This window comes from Tachyglossus aculeatus, chromosome 9 (genome assembly GCF_015852505.1).
Source record: "Tachyglossus aculeatus isolate mTacAcu1 chromosome 9, mTacAcu1.pri, whole genome shotgun sequence".
Classification (NCBI taxonomy): Eukaryota; Metazoa; Chordata; class Mammalia; order Monotremata; family Tachyglossidae; genus Tachyglossus; species Tachyglossus aculeatus.
In genome coordinates, this window is record NC_052074.1 from 11,558,654 (window position 1) to 11,577,706 (window position 19,053).

At 45.1% G+C, this 19,053-nt stretch overlaps 1 protein-coding gene across 1 annotated transcript in view; it reads right to left on the bottom strand.

Annotated features, from left to right (window-relative positions):
* RAB1A (RAB1A, member RAS oncogene family) overlaps window positions 1–10,363 on the bottom strand; it is a 37,266-nt gene extending 26,903 nt beyond the window's left edge. The window contains exon 1 of the mRNA XM_038751864.1: window positions 10,199–10,363. Within this exon, the coding sequence (XP_038607792.1) occupies window positions 10,199–10,221 (23 nt within the window). The 5' untranslated portion in view covers window positions 10,222–10,363. The remainder of the gene's footprint in view (window positions 1–10,198) is intronic.
* Between the last annotated feature and the right edge of the window lie 8,690 nt (window positions 10,364–19,053).

The following is a 19,053-nucleotide window of genomic DNA, read 5'->3' on the forward strand; positions in this document are numbered from 1 at the left end:
CTGCAAACACTTCAAAAAGGTACAGGCAACTGTTTGGTGCATAGATTGGCAGTATGGAGAGAATGGAGACAGGGAGACCAGTGAGGCTGATAGAGTAGTATATTTGCAGTCCACTGACTTAAAAAAAAACTAACAATGGTGTTTATAATAATAATAATTAACATTAATATTTGAGAACCTATTGAGTGCAAAGCACTGTACTAGGTGCTTGGGAACATTTCACTCTTCATTCCAGATAGCACTTTCATGACAGTAGTGTAAAAGGCAAAGAGGGTTTTCCTTTAACTCTTAATGGAAATTTAACTCAAAGGGAGGAGAGGGTGCAAATCACATCCATTCATAATATAAAAATCTATCAACAGGGTAGATATGTCTTTTGTGCGCAGGGAATGTGTCGGTTGTACTATACTCTCCCAAGCGCTTAGCATAGTGCTTTGCACACAGTAAGTGCTCAACAAATACAACAATGAATACAGGCAGCTTCCCTCTATCATCTGAAATGGATCTCTACATTAGAGGGCAGAAAAATATTTGGGTGATCAGACTATTACTTTAAACACTTTTTCAATGCCTTTAATAAGCATGTTTTCAAATACCCCTGGGTTTTTCCATTTTAAAATCAGCCTGTTAAAGCTTTGTTCTCTCAGACTCGGTAGGCTTGAAAGGCTTTTGACCTTTTTAGTAATTACAAGACCTAATATTAAAATCAGTCTTTTTAATTTAAGGAAACAAAATGAAAGCAGGACAAACAGGTGCTTTCATTTTGCATAGAAAGTAAGATGGCAAAACATTTATCCTTCTATAGACAGGCACACAGTCCTTCAGGGAACTCTTGAATTAAGACTTGATTAGGAATGCCACTACATCTGGGTACTGAATTTCTCATTTTTGTCCAGTTCCTATAATATCAGTTTCTGTAATCCTTAGGGCAACAAATACCCAACATACATGCCAATTTTAATTTTGAGTATGGGGGGTGAAAGTGGGATGAGGTTTTGAATAGGGATGAGAATCTGAAATGGATGGCCTTTAAAATGGTAAGAAAGCTGATTTTTGGGTCTCTTTGGCCCTGATTAGAAACTGTTGGGTCTTGCTAGAGACTTGGGATGTGCAAGGTTTGGGAACCTAGCCTTAAAATTAAAATATCTAGAACTAGACAAATTAAAGTAATTGAACATATATATTCACTAGAGCAGGAAATAGGCGTAAATAAGTACCTAACTGCTAGAAATAGCTGGTGACTGTACAACTTGGGTTGCTGGGGAAGGCCAAGTGGAGGATATGGAATTTTATATGCATCTCTGGTGCTTGTGATTATATATGTTTATTCAATGTTTTAGATTACCCCAGTTGTAGATATTTTAATGTCCATTTCCCCTGTTGGTATGTCAAGACCATATGGGGACTTCTGTATGTTATATTTTCCCAAAGCACATTTGGTAAAGTTAATTATGCTCAGTGCGAGCTCAATATTATTTCTGCTACTGTGAGTATTCATCTTTTTCCAAAAAGACCCAGATCTTCAGAACTCCAGAGATTTAATGTATCCTGTGAGATAACATACTTCTTAATTGTTTGGTTTCCTGTCTTTTCTTAGAGTCTGAAAATTAACGCTGCTCTCATTTTTCTCAGGAAATATCCGCCCATTAGAACTGTATTTTTTTTTACCAAGTTATTACACTGCCTTGAATCAAGACCATTTTGTTCTAACTCAGAAAAACATTATGAAAATGAGAATCAGAATACAGCTTTCAAATCCATCACTGGCCCATTGCTTCTCATCCTGTGAGAGAAACTTCATAGTTTGTAGACTCTGATGAAATCAAGTTCAACCACAGAATGCATGAGGATCGCACAATCAATGCAATTCCCATTAATATAAGGCTTACTTAGAATTACATTTTACATATTTTCATCCGATGCACTTTTCCCATACCAAATTCAGTGACAGGCAGACAGCATAAAGAATGTAAGCTGATGCTGGATGAACTAATCTGTATCCTCTGAGCACTTGATATTCACCCCACACTTCTGTACCCAGCTATAATTTAATTTATTCTATTAGTGTCTTTCTCCCCCTCTAGACTATAAGTTCACTGTAGGCAGGGAACACGGCTGCCAACTCTGTTGTACTGCACTCTCCCAAGCACTTAGTACAGTGCTCTGCACACAGTAAGCGCTCAATACCATTAACTGATTTCAACTCAGTAAAAAGGTATAAACAAAAATCTTACTCTTTGGCATTCAGAGAACCAAAAACCATTATCAGGAAAAGTTGGGTTTTTTGTTTGTTTGTTTTAAATGGTATTTGTTTAAGCGCTTACAGTGTGCCAGGTATTGTACTAAGCACTAGGGTAGATCCAGGCTAATCAGGCTGAAGATAGTCTGAGTCCCATGTGGGGCTCACAGTCTTTACCCACATTTTATAAACGAGGTAAGTGGCACAGAGAAGTTAAGAAAAGTAAAGTTTGATTGGGAAGAACGAAACCTGAGAGCAGGGCAAAGGCTATCCTCTGCCAATACAAAGCAAAAAGAAAAATTTTTAAGTCACTCCACAAGAAAAACATCTAGCCCATTATAGCTCATGTTCCCATGGATTATGGAGCAATTGAATGTATACAGGCTTCTTCACCAGACCCATAATATAAAATGGGGCATAACTGTCTAAAAACTGGGAAAATCAACAGGTGTCACAAAGCAATAATTTTTCCATTATTAACTAGTTATAAAGAAGTTACAACGATCTTGTTTTCAGGACTACCCTCTAGTCAGTCCAGGTACTCCAGATGTAAGTGCAAGTCAGTGTAGACTGCACAATTGTTTTTTGAAAAACCTTAAGAGTGGGGGAATGGCAACAAGAAATTGAACTCCAAGGTGATTTTGGGTCTTAGACATTGGATTTCAACATGAAAAGCATGGGTCATGGAGAGCCAATGAAGTCTATACTCTCTAACATATTAAAACTAAATAGTTAACTTCTCATTAGGATTTCACATTCAGTATTTTACTGAACACAGAGTTCTCTTTGCCTCAAAATTGGGGAATTTGCAGAAAGGCAAGCTTTCTAGTTTGGTCAATTTTACCCACTGAACTTTATGAGCAGCAATTTAGAGATGCATTAATTGTGATATCTGTACCTCTGCCACAACTTTTAGACATTAGGTTAATATACCTAAATTTAAGTAAGAAATTTTGAGGGGCAAGAGAAGAGATCATGTAGATGATCTTCCCTACAATGAATGTCAAATGAACCAGAACGCAAGCAGTTTACAATCGAAAAGAGGGTATGGAAAAATGAAGTGGAATTACTGACAAGTTGGCTTGACTTTTCCATTAAATGTCATTTCCTCCAGTCCCAAACCATTTTCATAACCTGCAGTAGAGAAAGATTTTCCAAGGGCTTCCTCTTTCAGAGCTCCGAATTACCATTCTGGACGGGGTGCAAGACAGTAGTCCATAGGTTAACTTTCAGTGCTAGAGAAACCATGAAAAGATGAGGAGACCTGGGCCTGCATTTGTGTGAGGATATTTTAGCTTAAGGGGGGCGCGGGGGGGGGGAAGGCTCTTATTTTAGTTGAACTAACACTGCATGCATTAGCTCTAGCTTATTTCACATAAACTCTGAGAAGTACTTCTTTCACCTGCTTCTCTATGCTTTCTCAAAATAGGAATGGGGCTTGTGAACTGAAGAAACTGCCAGAGCAGTGGAGTAAGTTTAGTGCCTCTGACTCTAAGGAAGTGGAAAGTCAAATGTTCTTCCTTGTTGCTAGGTAACCGTTGGGGAATGGTTTGAGACCCTCTCCCAAAGTCGTTAACTTGGTTCCTGAAAAAAGGGTTCATAAGGGCATGAGAAAAGGTGAAATACCAATTTTGCAACAAGCCCCTTTAAGCAGAGCCTCAACTCGAAATATGTAGACTTCCAATCAAATCCCACTTTTTTCCCCCTCAGCAGATTAATGCATCCAAAGCAGATATTTCAGAATCCAAACCACAGTGTTACAAAACCTGAACTCAGAATGTATTTTGCAAGACCCATGTGATATCCACATGACAGTCAACTAAATTGAGGGGTGGACTTTTGGGTGCTGTTCAGCAGCAATCGGTTAAAAGAAGCAAGCCGGTCAACTTTTGCAAGAGACAATAATTTTCACCAGGATTTAAAAATATCTTGCCATATCGACTCATTCTTGTTCCCGCCTACCACTGCTGACCATGTTAATACCCGAACGAGCTTCAGCCAACTCAACTCCTGAGCATTTTTACCTTTTATACTGCCCGCACGAGAGATTACTTGGGAAGAAATCTCCACGTTTCCCTCAAGGAAAAGTGAAAACTCATTTACCAGGAGACGAGCCAGGTGTGTGGCTGCTTCTCAATTAAGAGAAATGCATTAACTTTTCATGACACATCATGAAACCTCATTCCCTCTCTGCGAGCATTCAGGGTGGTAATTCAAAACCTATAGAGATCACCCACAAAAAAAAAATAAAAAGCCCTGTCGCTGTTTCCACTTGTTTTCCTGCTTGCTTTTGCCTGGCACCATAATAATAATGATGTCACTTGTTAAGCGCTTACTATGTGCCACACACTGTTCTAAGCGCTGGATTCAACTTGTGCCCCTCGCTCCGTACGGTGTTTCTTTCTTCAAAGCACCCAATAGTGTCTGACAAACTGAATTCATTTTTTTGGAAAACGGCCCGATTCTTAAAAAAGGCAGGTGGTGAAATAAGTTGTTACAAAGCTCCAGTAGACGAATCACCAAATCCAGAGGGTGATGGTAAAAAAAAGGGGGGAGGGCGAGCCCTCCTTTCTCCACCCCACAACCCGTTGCTGAATTGTACTTTCCAAGCGCTTAGCACAGTGTTCTGCACATAGTAAGCGCTCGATAGACACGTCTGAATGAACGGGTGGTTTCTCACACTCCCAGAGAAGCGGCCTTGTTACCTGCAGCCTGGCACAGGGACAGGGGGATGGGAGGGAGGGGACAGTGTCGCGACAGAGGTGGACTGCGGTCGTGACAGCGAGGGCCCCCCCCAAATGCCTACAGTGAAGTAGCGTTGCTGAGTGGAAAGAGCCCGGGCTTTGGAGTCGGAGGTCGTGGGTTCAAATCCCGGCTCCGCCGCTAGTCAGCTGTGTGACTTTGGGCAAGTCACTTCTCTGGGCCTCAGTTCCCTCAACTGGAAAATGGGGATGAAGACTGGGGGCCCCCCGCGGGACAACCTGATCGCCTTGTAACCTCCCCGGCGCTTAGAACAGTGCTTTGTACCTAGTAAGCGCTTCATAAAGAGCCCGGGCTTTGGAGTCAGAGGACGTGGGTTCAAATCCCATCTCCGCCGCTTGTCAGCTGTGTGACTTTGGTCAAGTCACTTCTCTGGGCCTCAGTTCCCTCATCTGGAAAATGGGGATGAGGGCTGATCACCTTGTAACCTCCCCGGCGCTTAGAACAGTGCTCTTAAAGCATGTAGTAAGCGCTTCATAAATGCCATCATTATTATTATTAATACAGTGTCCCGACCTCTGCGGGGACCCCCACCCCTCGAACGGCTGCCCCTGAGGGGAGCCCCTCTCCCCTCCCCCTTGGCCGCACGGGGTTCAGGGCAGGCTCATCGGTTCCCCGGCCAGATGTCAGCTGTGTGACTTTGGGCAAGTCATTTAACTTCTCTGTGACTCAGTTCCCTCATCTGTAAAATGGGGATTAAGACTGTGAGCCCCCCATGGGACAACCTGATCACCCTGCACCCCCCAGCACTTAGAACAGTGCTTTGCACATAGTAAGCGCTTAAATACCATTAAAAAAAAAAAAGCAGCGTGGTTCAGTGGCAAGAGCCCAGGCTTTGGAGTCAGAGGTCATGGGTTCAAATCCCAGCTCTGCCAACTGTCATCTGTATGACTTTGGGCAAGTCACTTCACTTCTCTTCTAGACTGTGAGCCCACTGTTGGGTAGGGACTGTCTCTATGTGTTGCCAACTTGTGCTTCCCAAGAGCTTAGTACAGTGTTCTGCACACAGTAAGCATTCAATAAATACGACTGATTGATTCTCTGGGCCTCAGTTCCCTCGTCTGTAAAATGGGGATCAAGACTGTGAGCCCCATGTGGGCCAATCTGATCACCTTGTAAACTCCCCAGCGCTTAGAACAGTGCTTTGCACATAGTAAGCGCTTAATAAATGCCATCATCATTATTATTATTCTCTGGACCTCAGTTACCTCACCTGTACAATGGGGATTAAGACAGTGAGCCCCCCCGTGGGCCAACCTGATCACCGTGAAAACTCCCCAGCGCTTAGAACAGTACATAGCGCTTAATAAATGCCATCATCATTATTATTATTATTCTCTGGGCCTCAGTTACCTCACCCGTACAATGGGGATGAAGCCAGTGAGCCCCCCCCGTGGGCCAAGCTGATCACCGTGGAACCTCCCCAGCTTTTAGAACAGCACCTAGTAAGCGCTTAATAAATGCCTTCATCATTATTATTCTTATTCTCTGGGCCTCCGTTACCTCACCTGTAAAATGGGGATGAAGACAGTGAGCCCCCCGTGGGACAACCTGATCACCGTGCATTATTATTATTCTCTGGGCCTCAGTTACCTCACCTGTACAATGGGGATGAAGACAGTGAGCTCCCCGTGAGACAACCTGATCACCGTGGAACCTCCCCAGCGCTTAAAACAGCACACAGTAAGCGCTTAATAAGTGCCATTATTATTATTCTCTGGGCCTCAGTTACCTCACCTGTAAAATGGGGATGAAGACAGTGAGCACCCCCCGTGGGCCAACCTGATCACCGTGGAACCTCCCCAGCACTTAGAACAGCACCTAGTAAGCGCTTAATAAATGCCATCGTCATTATTATTATTATTCTCTGGGCTTCAGTTACCTCACCTGTACAATGGGGATGAAGACAGTGAGCCCCCCGGGGGACAACCTGATCACCGTGCATTATTATTATTCTCTGGGCCTCAGTTACCTCACCTGTAAAATGGGGATGAAGACAGTGAGCCCCCCCACCCCGTGGGCCAACCTGATCACCGTGGAACCTCCCCAGCGCTTAGAACAGCACACAGTAAGTGCTTAATAAATGCCATCATCATTATTATTATTATTCTCTGGGCCTCAGTTACCTCACCAGTACAATGGGGATGAAGACAGTGAGCCCCCCATGGGCCAACCTGATCACTGTGGAACCTCCCCAGCGCTTAGCACAGCATATAATAAGCGCTTAATAAATGCCATCATCATCATCATTATTATTCTCTGGACCTTAGTTACCTCACCTGTAAAATGGGGATGAAGACAATGAGCCCCCCCGTGGGCCAACCTGATCACTGTGGAACTTCCCCAGCGCTTAGAACAGCACCTAGTAAGCGCTTAATAAATGTCATTATTATTATTCTTCTTCTCTGGGCCTCAGTTACCTCACCTGTACAATGGGGATGAAGACAGTGAGCCCCCCCCCCCCCGTGGGCCAACCTGATCACCGTGGAACCTCCCCGGCGCTTAGTACATAGTAAGCGCTTAATAAATGCCATCATCATCATTATTATTATTCTCTGGGCCTCAGTTACCTCACCCGTACAATGGGGATGAAGACAGTGAGCCCCCGCCGTGGGCCAACCTGATCACTGTGGAACCTCCCCAGCGCTTAGAACAGCACCTAGTAAGCGCTTAATAAATGTCATTATTATTGTTATTATTCTCTGGGCCTCAGTTACCTCACCTGTACAATGGGGATGAAGACAGTGAGCCCCCCGTGGGACAACCTGATCACCGTGCATTATTATTCTTCTCTGGGCCTCAGTTACCTCACCTGTAAAATGGGGATGAAGACAGTGGGCCAACCTGATCACCGTGGAACCTCCCCAGCGCTTAGCACCTAGTAAGTGCTTAATAAATGCCATCATCATCATCATTATTATTCTCGGGGCCTCAGTTACCTCACCTGTACAATGGTGATGAAGACAGTGAGCCCCCCGGGGGACAACCTGCTCACCGTGCATTATTATTATTCTCTGGGCCTCACTTACCTCACCTGTAAAATGAGGACGAAGACAGTGGGCCAACCTGATCACCGTGGAACCTCCCCAGCGCTTAGAACAGCACCTAGTTAGCGCTTACTAAATGCCATCCTCATCATTATTATTATTCTCTGGGCCTCAGTTACCTCACCTGTACAATGGGGATGAAGACAGTGGGGGCCCCCTCCGTGGGCCAACCTGATCACCGTGGAACCTCCCCAGCGCTTAGCACCTAGTAAGCGCTTAATAAATGCCATCATCATCATTACTATTATTCTCTGGGCCTCAGTTACCTCACCTGTACAATGCGAATGAAGACAGTGAGCCCCCCGGGGGACAACCTGCTCACCGTGCATTATTATTATTCTCTGGGCCTCAGTCACCTCACCTGTAAAATGGGGATGAAGACAGTGGGCCAACCTGATCACCGTGGAACCTCCCCAGCGCTTAGAACAGCACGTAGTAAGCGCTTAATAAACGCCATCATCATCATCATTATTATTCCCTGGACCTCAGTCACCTCATCCGTACAATGGGGATGAAGACAGTGGGGGCCCCCTCCGTGGGCCAACCTGATCACCGTGGAACCTCCCCAGCGCTTAGAACTGCACCGAGTAAGCGCTTAATAAATGTCATTATTATTGTTATTATTCTCTGGGCCTCAGTTACCTCACCCGTACAATGAGGATGAAGAAAGTGAGCCCCTCGGGGGACAACCTGATCACCGTGCATTACTATTATTCTCTGGGCCTCAGTTACCTCACCCGTACAATGGGGATGAAGACAGTGAGCCCCCCGGGGGGCAACCTGATCACCGTGCATTATTATGCATTATTATTATTCTCTGGGCCTCAGTTACCTCACCTGTACAATGGGGATGAAGACAGTGGGGGGCCCCCCGTTGGACATTCTGATCACCGTGGAACCTCCCCAGCGCTTAGCACCTAGTAAGCGCTTAATAAATGCCATCATCATTATTATTCCCTGGACCTCAGTCACCTCATCCGTACAATGGGGATGAAGGCAGTGGGGGCCCCCTCCGTGGGCCAACCTGATCACCGTGGAACCTCCCCAGCGCTTAGAACAGCACCTAGTCAGCGCTTAATAAATGTCATTATTATTGTTATTATTCTCTGGGCCTCAGTTACCTCACCTGTACAATGAGGATGAAGAAAGTGAGCCCCTCGGGGGACAACCTGATCACCGTGCATTACTATTATTCTCTGGGCCTCAGTTACCTCACCTGTAAAATGGGGATGAAGACAGTGGGCCAACCTGATCACCGTGGAACCTCCCCAGTGTTTAGCACCTAGTAAGCTCTTAATAAATGCCATCATCATCGTTACTATTATTCTCTGGGCCTCAGTTACCTCACCTGTACAGTGGGGATGAAGCCAGTGAGCCACCCCCCGTGGGCCAACCTGATCACCGTGGAGCCTCCCCAGCGCTTAGAACAGCACCTAGTAAGCGATTAATAAATGCCATCATCATCATCATTATTATTCTCTGGGCCTCAGTTACCTCACCCGTACAATGAGGATGAAGACAGTGAGCCCCCCGGGGGACAACCTGCTCACCGTGCATTATTATTATTCTCTGGGCCTCAGTCACCCCGACCTGTAAAATGGGGATGAAGACAGTGGGCCAACCTGATCACCGTGGAACCTCCCCAGCGCTTAGCACCTAGTAAGCGCTTAATAAATGCCATCATCATCATTACTATTATTCTCTGGGCCTCAGTTACCTCACCTGTACAATGGGGATGAAGACAGTGGGCCAACCTGATCACCGTGGAACCTCCCCAGCGCTTAGCACCTAGTAAGCGCTTAATAAATGCCATCATCATCATTACTATTATTCTCCGGGCCTCAGTTACCTCACCTGTACAATGGGGATGAAGACAGTGGGCCAACCTGATCACCGTGGAACCTCCCCAGCGCTTAGCACCTAGTAGGCGCTTAATAAACGCCATCATCATCATCATTATTATTCTCGGGGCCTCAGTTACCTCACCTGTACAATGGGGATGAAGCCAGTGAGCCCCCCCCGTGGGCCAACCTGATCACTGTGGAACCTCCCCAGCGCTTAGCACAGCACGTAGTAAGCGCTTAATAAATGCTATTATTATTATTATTATTATTAATTATCGTCCCTTCGCCGGGTCCGGCCCCGCACTCACTATTCGGGATTCATGCTGGACATGTCACTGCAGCCGCCGCCGCCGCCGCCGTTAAAGGTGCTAACCGTGTCCGCCTCCCCGACGACGGGAACCGGGGGGAGATGAAGAGCCCGTTCCTCAGAGCAGCTCCTCCCGTCCCCTCAGGCCCCACGGACCCCAGTCGGCGCCGCTCAAAATGGCCGCCGCCGAACCAGGAAATAGGGACGCCTCAGCCCGACGGTCCTTCCCCCGGCCCCGAGGGCGGCCCCGCCGCGCTGCACGCCGGGAGATGTAGTCCGCGGACTCCGCGGCGGGCCCCGCGGCGCGGCCCCCGGGACTCGCCTTCCCGCCCAGCCCCGCGCGCCGGGCGCCTGCGCGGTCCGCCGGTTCCGCCCTCCACCCCCCCCCGGCGGAGCCGGCCCGCGGACTCCCCCTGGCGGATTGGCTGGGGCTGCGACGCCCGGTGACGTCATCGGGGAGACGTGGCAGCCGGGCGAGTCGGGGACTCCAAGTGGGAGGAGGAGGAAAGGAGGAAGGGTCTGGGTGGGAGAAACAAAACATGCGGACGGGTGTCAAGTTGTCAGAATAATAAAGCTAAACGCACGTCATTAATAAAATAAATAGAATAGTAAGTGTGTACAAGTAAAATAAAATAAAGCATCGCGTTATTGTACGTATTACAAAATATTACAAAATGTGTACAAAATTGTACATATTTATTACTCTATTTTATTTGCACATATCTATCCTATTTATTTTATTTTGTTAGTGTGTTTGGTTTTGTTCTCTGTCTCCCCCTTTCAGACTGTGAGCCCGCTGTTGGGTAGGGACTGTCTCTGTATGTTGCCAATTTGTGCTTCCCAAGCGCTTAGTACATAGTAAGCGCTCAATAAATACGATTGATGATGATTGATGATGCGTTCTATCTGGCGGACGCCACCTCCTCCAGGAGGCCTTCCCAGACTGAGCCCCCTCCTTCCTCTCCCCCTCCTCCCCATCCCCCCCGCCTTACCTCCTTCCCCTCCCCACAGCACCTGTATATATGTATATATGTTTTAGACTGTGAGCCCACTGTTGGGTAGGGACTGTCTCTATATGTTGCCAATTTGTACTTCCCAAGCGCTTAGTACAGTGCTCTGCACATAGTAAGCGCTCAATAAATACGATTGATGATGATGGTGATGATGATATGTTTTAGACTGTGAGCCCACTGTTGGGTAGGGACTGTATATGTTGCCAATTTGTACTTCCCAAGCGCTTAGTACAGTGCTCTGCACATAGTAAGCGCTCAATAAATAAGATTGATGATATATGTTTGTATGTATTACTCTATTTTACTTGTACATATTCTATTATTTTGTTTTGTTAATACGTTTTGTTTTGTTGTCTGTCTCTCCCTTCTAGACTGTGAGCCCGCTGTTGGGTAGGGACCGTCTCTATATGTTGCCAACTTGTACTTCCCAAGCGCTTAGTACAGTGCTCCGCACACAGTAAGCGCTCAATAAATATGATTGATTGATTGACCGAAGCAGGAGGGACACTGGAAAAGCATCCTGTCTGCTGCCTGCCTCTCGGCTAGCCAAACCCACTTTGTGTCATTTCAGGACAGGATGTTGAGAGGAAAGATTTAGGAGCTGGTTTCAATCAATCAGTCAATCAATCGTATTTATTGAGCGCTTACTGTGTGCGGAGCACTGTACTAAGCGCTTGGGAAGTACAAGTCGGCAACATATAGAGACAGTCCCTACCCAACAGTGGGCTCACAGTCTAAAAGGGGGAGACAGAGAACAAAACCAAATATACTAACAAAATAAAATAAATAGAATAGATATGTACAAGTAAATCAATCAATCAATCGTATTTATTGAGCGCTTACTGTGCGCAGAGCACTGTACTAAGCGCTTGGGAAGTACAAGTCGGCAACATATAGAGACAGTCCCTACCCAACAGTGGGCTCACAGTCTAAAAGGGGGAGACAGAGAACAAATCCAAACATACTAACAAAATAAAATAAATAGAATAGATATGTACAAGTAAAATAAATAAATAGAGTAATAAATATGTACAAACATATATACATATATACAGTATGTATGTTTATATATATATATAGAGAGAGTAATAAATATGTACAAACATATATACATACATACAGTATGTATGTATATACGCTTAAAGAAACGAGGCCCTTGACTAGAGAGGCAGAAATCAATCAATGGTATTTATTGAGCGCTTACTGCGTGCAGAGCACTGTACTAAGCGCTTGGGAAGTACAAGTTGGCAACATATAGAGACAGTCCCTACCCAACAGTGGACTCACAGTCTAGAAATGAAATCGGCTTGCCCAAAGTATGCACTACCAATGAGGGGAACTGGAAACCTGGTTCCTAGTCTGAGGGTCTAAGCCGAAGAGTGTTGCTTGTTATCTTTAAGAGGAAAATGCATTTTTTAGAAAGCCCACTTCTCCTGGATATGGTCCCTGTCCGCCCTACCCAGTGGAATGTAAGCTCCCTGTTCCCTGCCGTCAAATCTTTTGCTTCTGTTGTACTTTCCTAAGCATTTAGTACAGTGCAGTGTACATCTTCATCATCAATGGTACTCATTAAGTGCCTTCTTTGTGCGGATCAGCGTACTGAGTACTTGAGTACTTTATTTTATTTTGTTAGTATGGTTTTATTCTCTGTCTCCCCCTTTTAGACTGTGAGCCCACTGTTGGGTAGGGACTGTCTCTATATGTTGCCAATTTGTACTTCCCAAGCGCTTAGTACAGTGCTCTGCACATAGTAAGCGCTCAATAAATACGATTGATTGATTGATTGATTGATTGATTGAGAGAGTACGCTTGTACTTGTACTAAAGACTTGTACTTCCCAAGCACTTAGTACAGTGCTCTGCACACAGTAAGTGCTCAATAAATACGATTGAATGAATGAATGAATACACCAGAAGCCAAAGCATGTTCCCTGCCCTCTAATGGGAAGGCAGGCAGGCCTGAATTATTTACAGGTAGCAGGAGGAGCCCAATGCATTTGAGGAGCAATGGGCAAGCGAATCAAATGGTGGAATTCATCCTAGAGTTGAAAGATCAGATCAATGGTTCTTGATAAGTCCAGCTTGGGGAACTTCCTTGTATGCTCTGAGAACTCCTGGGGACCAGTAAGACCGTGCTCCCACGCTTGATTACAGCCCCTGCACACTGTCAGGTGAAAAATGAAGACATAACAAAATGGGGACCAGGCCATTGATGAGGGGGCCTGGAACTCCTCTCCAGTCTGAGAAGCAGCGTGGACCTGGAGTCAGTAGAACCTGGGTTCTAATCCAGCTCCGCCACTTGTCTGCTATATGACCTCGGGCAAGTCACTTAATATCGCTGTGCCTCAGTTGCCTCTTCTGCAAAATGGGGATTAAGACTGTAAGCCCCATGAGGGACACAGATTGTGTCCAACCTTATTATCTCATATTTACCCCGGCTCTTAGTACAGTGCCAGGCACCTAGTGAGGGCTTAACAAATAGCATATTTAAAAAAGTCCTTTTTCCCCCTGCTCCCACTCCATTCCCACCGACCCCTGCTCCCATGGGCGTTGGGTTCACAAAAAGGTTAGAGAAGCACTGATTTATCCCTTTCTCTTGCCCCCAGGTAAGACTTATTTGAGTTGTTCTTACCAAGAATCTTGGAAGGGGAGATGTTTGGGGAGTTCAGTGATTAAAATGGTACTAAAAGTTCATCGGCTAGCAGAGCCAGGCTGAAGAGAAAACCAAAGAGGTAGTTATCAGAAATAAGAAGTTTGGCAAGGGGAGTGTGGTCTACCAGGGTGGAGGCTTTTAAAATGGTGAAAGGAGGGAAGCGGTAAGAAATTCAGCCCTGCCACAGGCCCATGTATATCCAGGCACCCCTCTAGTTAGGTTTACATGAGCTGGTGAGATATAATGAGAATAATAATAATAATAATTGTGGTATTTTTTATGCTGAGCCCTGTGCTGAGCTCTGGAGTAGATACAATACAATCGGATCAGAGCCAATTCCTGTGCCACACAGGGCTCACAGTCTAAGGGAGAGGAAGAACAGAAATTCAAGAGCTACTTTTTTTCAGTCAGTACCATTCATTGAGTACTTTCTCTGTACAGGGCACTATGTTAAGCATTTGAGTAGATATTCATTCAAACAATTGTATTTATTGAGTGCTTACTGTGTGCGGAGCACTGTACTAATGCTACCTTTCCTCAAGCGTCTTGCAGGCTATTGAGGGAGGTAAGCACTAAAAGAAATTACAAGTAGGGCAATACCCCCCAAAAGGATCTGGCAGAAAGTTCTCATGTACAGTGGTCTCTTTATACTAAAATAATGTATATTTAACCCCACAGTCATTTCTGTTTTTAGTTTTTGCGGTAAAAGCCACAATGAATGAAACTGTAAATTATTTTTATTCATTACAAATTATACTTTACTAATTGTTTTGTTAATGTGTATTCCCCACCTGAAGGATTTGGAAAGAAGCTATGCAAAATAATTGATAGGGCATATCATTTAATTTACTGTGGCATAATGTGAATAAACTCTGTTAGTGGCATTAGCAGGACATTTTTAAACCTTGCAAGTCTTAACAGCTCCTTTTAATCAGCTCAGGAATTTAAATCCCCACTAAACACACATTATCTTGGGTTATTTAATTACAAAGGGCATACTATATAATACGGTGACCAAAGTTTATCTTCCAACTTGCTCTAGGGAATGAGAAAGTCACCTGCAAAGGTCTTAAAATCATTTCAAAGTCTTAGATTGGAAATAAATAATTTTTCATCTCTGCACAATAAACTAATCTTGTTCAGAATGGGGCATTCATTACAGAATTTCTTTCACTGAGATAGCTGCTGCTTTTCAATGATACTTCTAAGAATTAAATAATTTTGAAGTGACTTCAATCCTGCATTTTTTTTTTCAGGAAATTTCAGGAAAAATGTATTCTTCAGAGATGGCCCAGCTTCATAAAGTGGGGAACCACAAACTAAAAACATAATTTGGCTGAGAGTTGCAGATAAATTCCATTAAACCTATTGGAAAGAACACGGGCCTGGGTTCTAATCCCAACTCTGCCACTTGTCTGCTGTGTAACCTTGGACAAGTCACTTATCTTCTCCAGCTGTGTGACTTTGGGCAAGTCACTTAACTTCTCGGTGCCTCAGTGACCTCATCTGTAAAATGGGGATTAAGACTGTGAGCCCCCCATGGGACAACCTGATCACCTTGTAGCCTCCCCAGCACTTAGAACAGTGCTTTGCACATAGTAAGCGCTTAATAAATGCCATAATTATTATTATCATTATTCTCCGTGTTTCAATTACCTCATGGGTAAAATAGAGATTAAGATTAGAAACCCTATGTGGGACAGGAACTGTGTCCAACCTGATTAGCTTGTCTCTACCCCACTGCTTAGTACAGTGTTTGGCACATAGTAAGCACTTAATACGATAAAAAAGTCAGTAGACCCGGGTTCTAATCCCAGTTCAATAACTTGCCTGCTTGTGTGACTTTAGACTTTTTATTTATTTATTTATTTATTTATTTATTTATTTATTTTACTTGTACCTATCTATTCTATTTATTTTATTTTGTTAGTATGTTTGGTTTTGTTCTCCGTCTCCCCCTTCTAGACTGTGAGCCCACTGTTGGGTAGGGACTGTCCCTATATGTTGCCAGCTTGTACCTCCCAAGCGCTTAGTACAGCGCTCTGCACACAGTAAGCGCTCAATAAATACGATTGATTGATTGATTGATTTAGACAAGTCACTTAATTTACGTTTGCCTCAGTCTCCTCATCTGTAAAATGGGGATTAAATGACTGCTCTCTATCCCCTTTAGAGTTAAGAATTTAGCCTGTTGCTTTGCCAAAGTGCTTAATAAATATGACAATTACTAACGATTAGCAAGTGGGCAGTGGCAAGCAGGTGGTCCTGGGGGGCGGGAAGGAGGGTAGCTGGGAGGAGTGGCAGTCACGGTAGCTGCACTGTAGTAGCCAGTCACTGTTTCCACCTCAGCCCAGGCCCAGATGGGGAGGGGGCCCCTGCTGCCACAGAAGGGACTATGACCCTGTGTGAAGAAACTGATTATAGAGCTAGGGGTTTGCACAACAGCACTCACACTCCTGTGACCCTGTCAGTTATGGTCTCACTGGGGCACTGGGTGCAACAAGCAAGCAAAAACCCCGTGCATCAAGCAAAAACTCCTCACTCTCTGCTTCAAGGCTGTCCATCACCTCACCCCCTCCTACCTCACCTCCTTTTTCTCCTTCTACAGCCCAGCCCGCACCCTCCGCTCCTCTGCCGCTAACCTCCTCACCGTCCTGCCGTCGACCCCCGGCCCACGTCCTCCACCTGGCCTGGAATGCCCTCCCTCCGCACATCCGCCAAGCTAGCTCTCTTCCTATAATAATAATGATGGCATTTATTAAGCGCTTACTATGTGCAAAGCACGGAGAAGCAGCGTGGCTCAATGGAAAGAGCATGGGCTTTGGAGTCAGAGGTCATGGGTTCGAATCCCGGCTCCGCCACTTGTCAGCTGTGGGGTCTTGGGCAAGCCACTTAACTTCTCTGTGCCTGTTACCTCATCTGTAAAATGGGATTAAGACTGTGAGCCCCACGTGGGCAACCTGATCACCTTGTATCCCCCAGTGCTTAGAACAGTGCTTTGCACATAGTAAGCGCTTAATAAATGCCGTTATTATTATTATTATAAAGCACTGTTTTAAGCGCTGGAGAGGTTACAAGGTGATCAGGTTGTCCCACGGGGGGCTCACAGTCTTCATCCCCATTTTACAGATGAGGTAACTGAGGCCCAGAGAAGTTGTGACTTGCCCAAAGTCACACAGCTGACAATTGGTAGAGCCGGGATTTGAACCCATGACCTCTGGCTCCAAAACCTGGGCTCTTTCCACTGAACCACTCTGCTTCTCTTCTTGTACATATTTACTATTCTATTTATTTTGTTAATGATGTGCATTCAGCTTTCATTCTATTTGTTCTGACGACTTGACACCTGTCCCCATGTTTTTTTTGTTGTCTGTCTCCCCCTTCTAGACTGTGAGCCTGTTGTTGGGTAGGGACCGTCTCTTTATGTTGCCCACTTGTACTTCTCAAGCGCTTAGTACAGTGCTCTGCACACAGTAAGCGCTCAATAAATACGATTGATTGAATGAATGAATGAAAAAGCAAGGAGCCGGCAGGGGTGCAGCCCATTGCAAAGTGCGCACAAGAATTATGGCAAAAGAGATCATCTGTGGCAGAGAGGACAGCATTCCTTCGGAAAGAATTAGCTGGACAGAGGGCTTGCCTTGAATTTTTTTAAACACCACATCCTTAGTCACTGTAAGGCTTCAATATTATTTGATCAGAATGGTGTTACTAAGTTTTAATGGGCTCAAGTCCATGGAGTTCCCAGCCTGCAGGGAGGGATGGTACTGAAGAAAAATCAATTCCTTTGGATTTGTAGGAAAAAAGCAGAGCACAAAAGAGAAGGGAAGCTAAATATTTACCCTCTGGACCATTTATCTGAGCCCGGGGAAGAAATGTCATCTACTGCTTTCCCCACACACGAAGAAGAATTTGGTCCAATTTCCCTGAAAGTGATGCTGGGATTTAATAGTAATAATAATAATAATAATAATAATGGCATTTATTAAACGCTTACTCTGTGCAAAGCACTGTTCTAAGCGCTGGGGGGGATACAAGGTGATCAGGTTGTCCCACGTGGGGCTCACAGTCTTCATCCCCATTTTATGGATGAGGGAATTGAGGCACAGAGAAGTTAAGTGACTTGCCCAAAGTCACACAGCTGACAAGTGGCGGAGCCGGCATTTGAACCCATGACGTCTGACTCCAAAGTCCAGGCTCTTTTCCACTGAGCCACGCTGCTTCTCAAGCCTGATTGCAACATGTTCTGAAAACATCCTCAGTTCAGCACATCCCTGCCTGCTCTGGCTAGTTTTTATGCCATTCAAAAAAAAACAAGCATATTGGATATAATCTAACATGAGGAGAATTCACCATAGCAAAGGTGGTTCACCCCATCTCTGCCTCCCATTCCCGGAGACAGGTTTGATTTTACCCAAGAGGTCCCCAGATCAGAGGGCCTCAGGAGGGAGTGGAAATACCAGCTCTTCCTCCCTCTTAAATTGTCCATCCTGAATGCAACAGTGACTGTGTCCAACCTGATTATCTCTATTATTCATTCAGTCGTATGTATTGAGCACTTACTGTGTGCAGAGCCTGTACTAAGCGCTTGGGAAGTAACAATAACAATTATGGTATTTGCTAAGCGCTTACTACGTTTACTACGTGCAAAGCACTGTTCTAAGTGCTGGGGTAGATACAAGGTAATCAGGTTGTCCCACCTGGGGCTCACAGTCTCAATCCCCATTTTACAGATGAGGGAACTGAGACACAGAGAAGTGAAGTGACTTGCCCAAGGTCACACAGCTGACAAGTGGCGGAGCTGGGATTAGAACCCATGACTTTTGACTCCTAAGCCTGGGCTCTTTCCACCAAGCCACGCTGTACAAGTCGGCAACATATAGAGACGGTCCCTACCCAACAATGGGCTCACAGTCTAGAAGGGGGGGACAGACAACAAAACGAAACATGTAGACAGGGGTCAAAACCGTCAGAATAAACAAAATTATAGCTATATGCACATCTATTAAATTGTCCCACATGCTGCTCAGTCTTCATCCCCATTTTACAGCTGAGGTAACTGAGGCACAGAGAAGTTAAGTTACTTGCCCAAAGTCACATAGCAGACAAGTGGCAGAGCCAGGATTAGAACCCAGGTTATCTAACACCCTGGTCTGAGCTTTTTCCAATAGGCAATGCTGCTTTTTTTTCA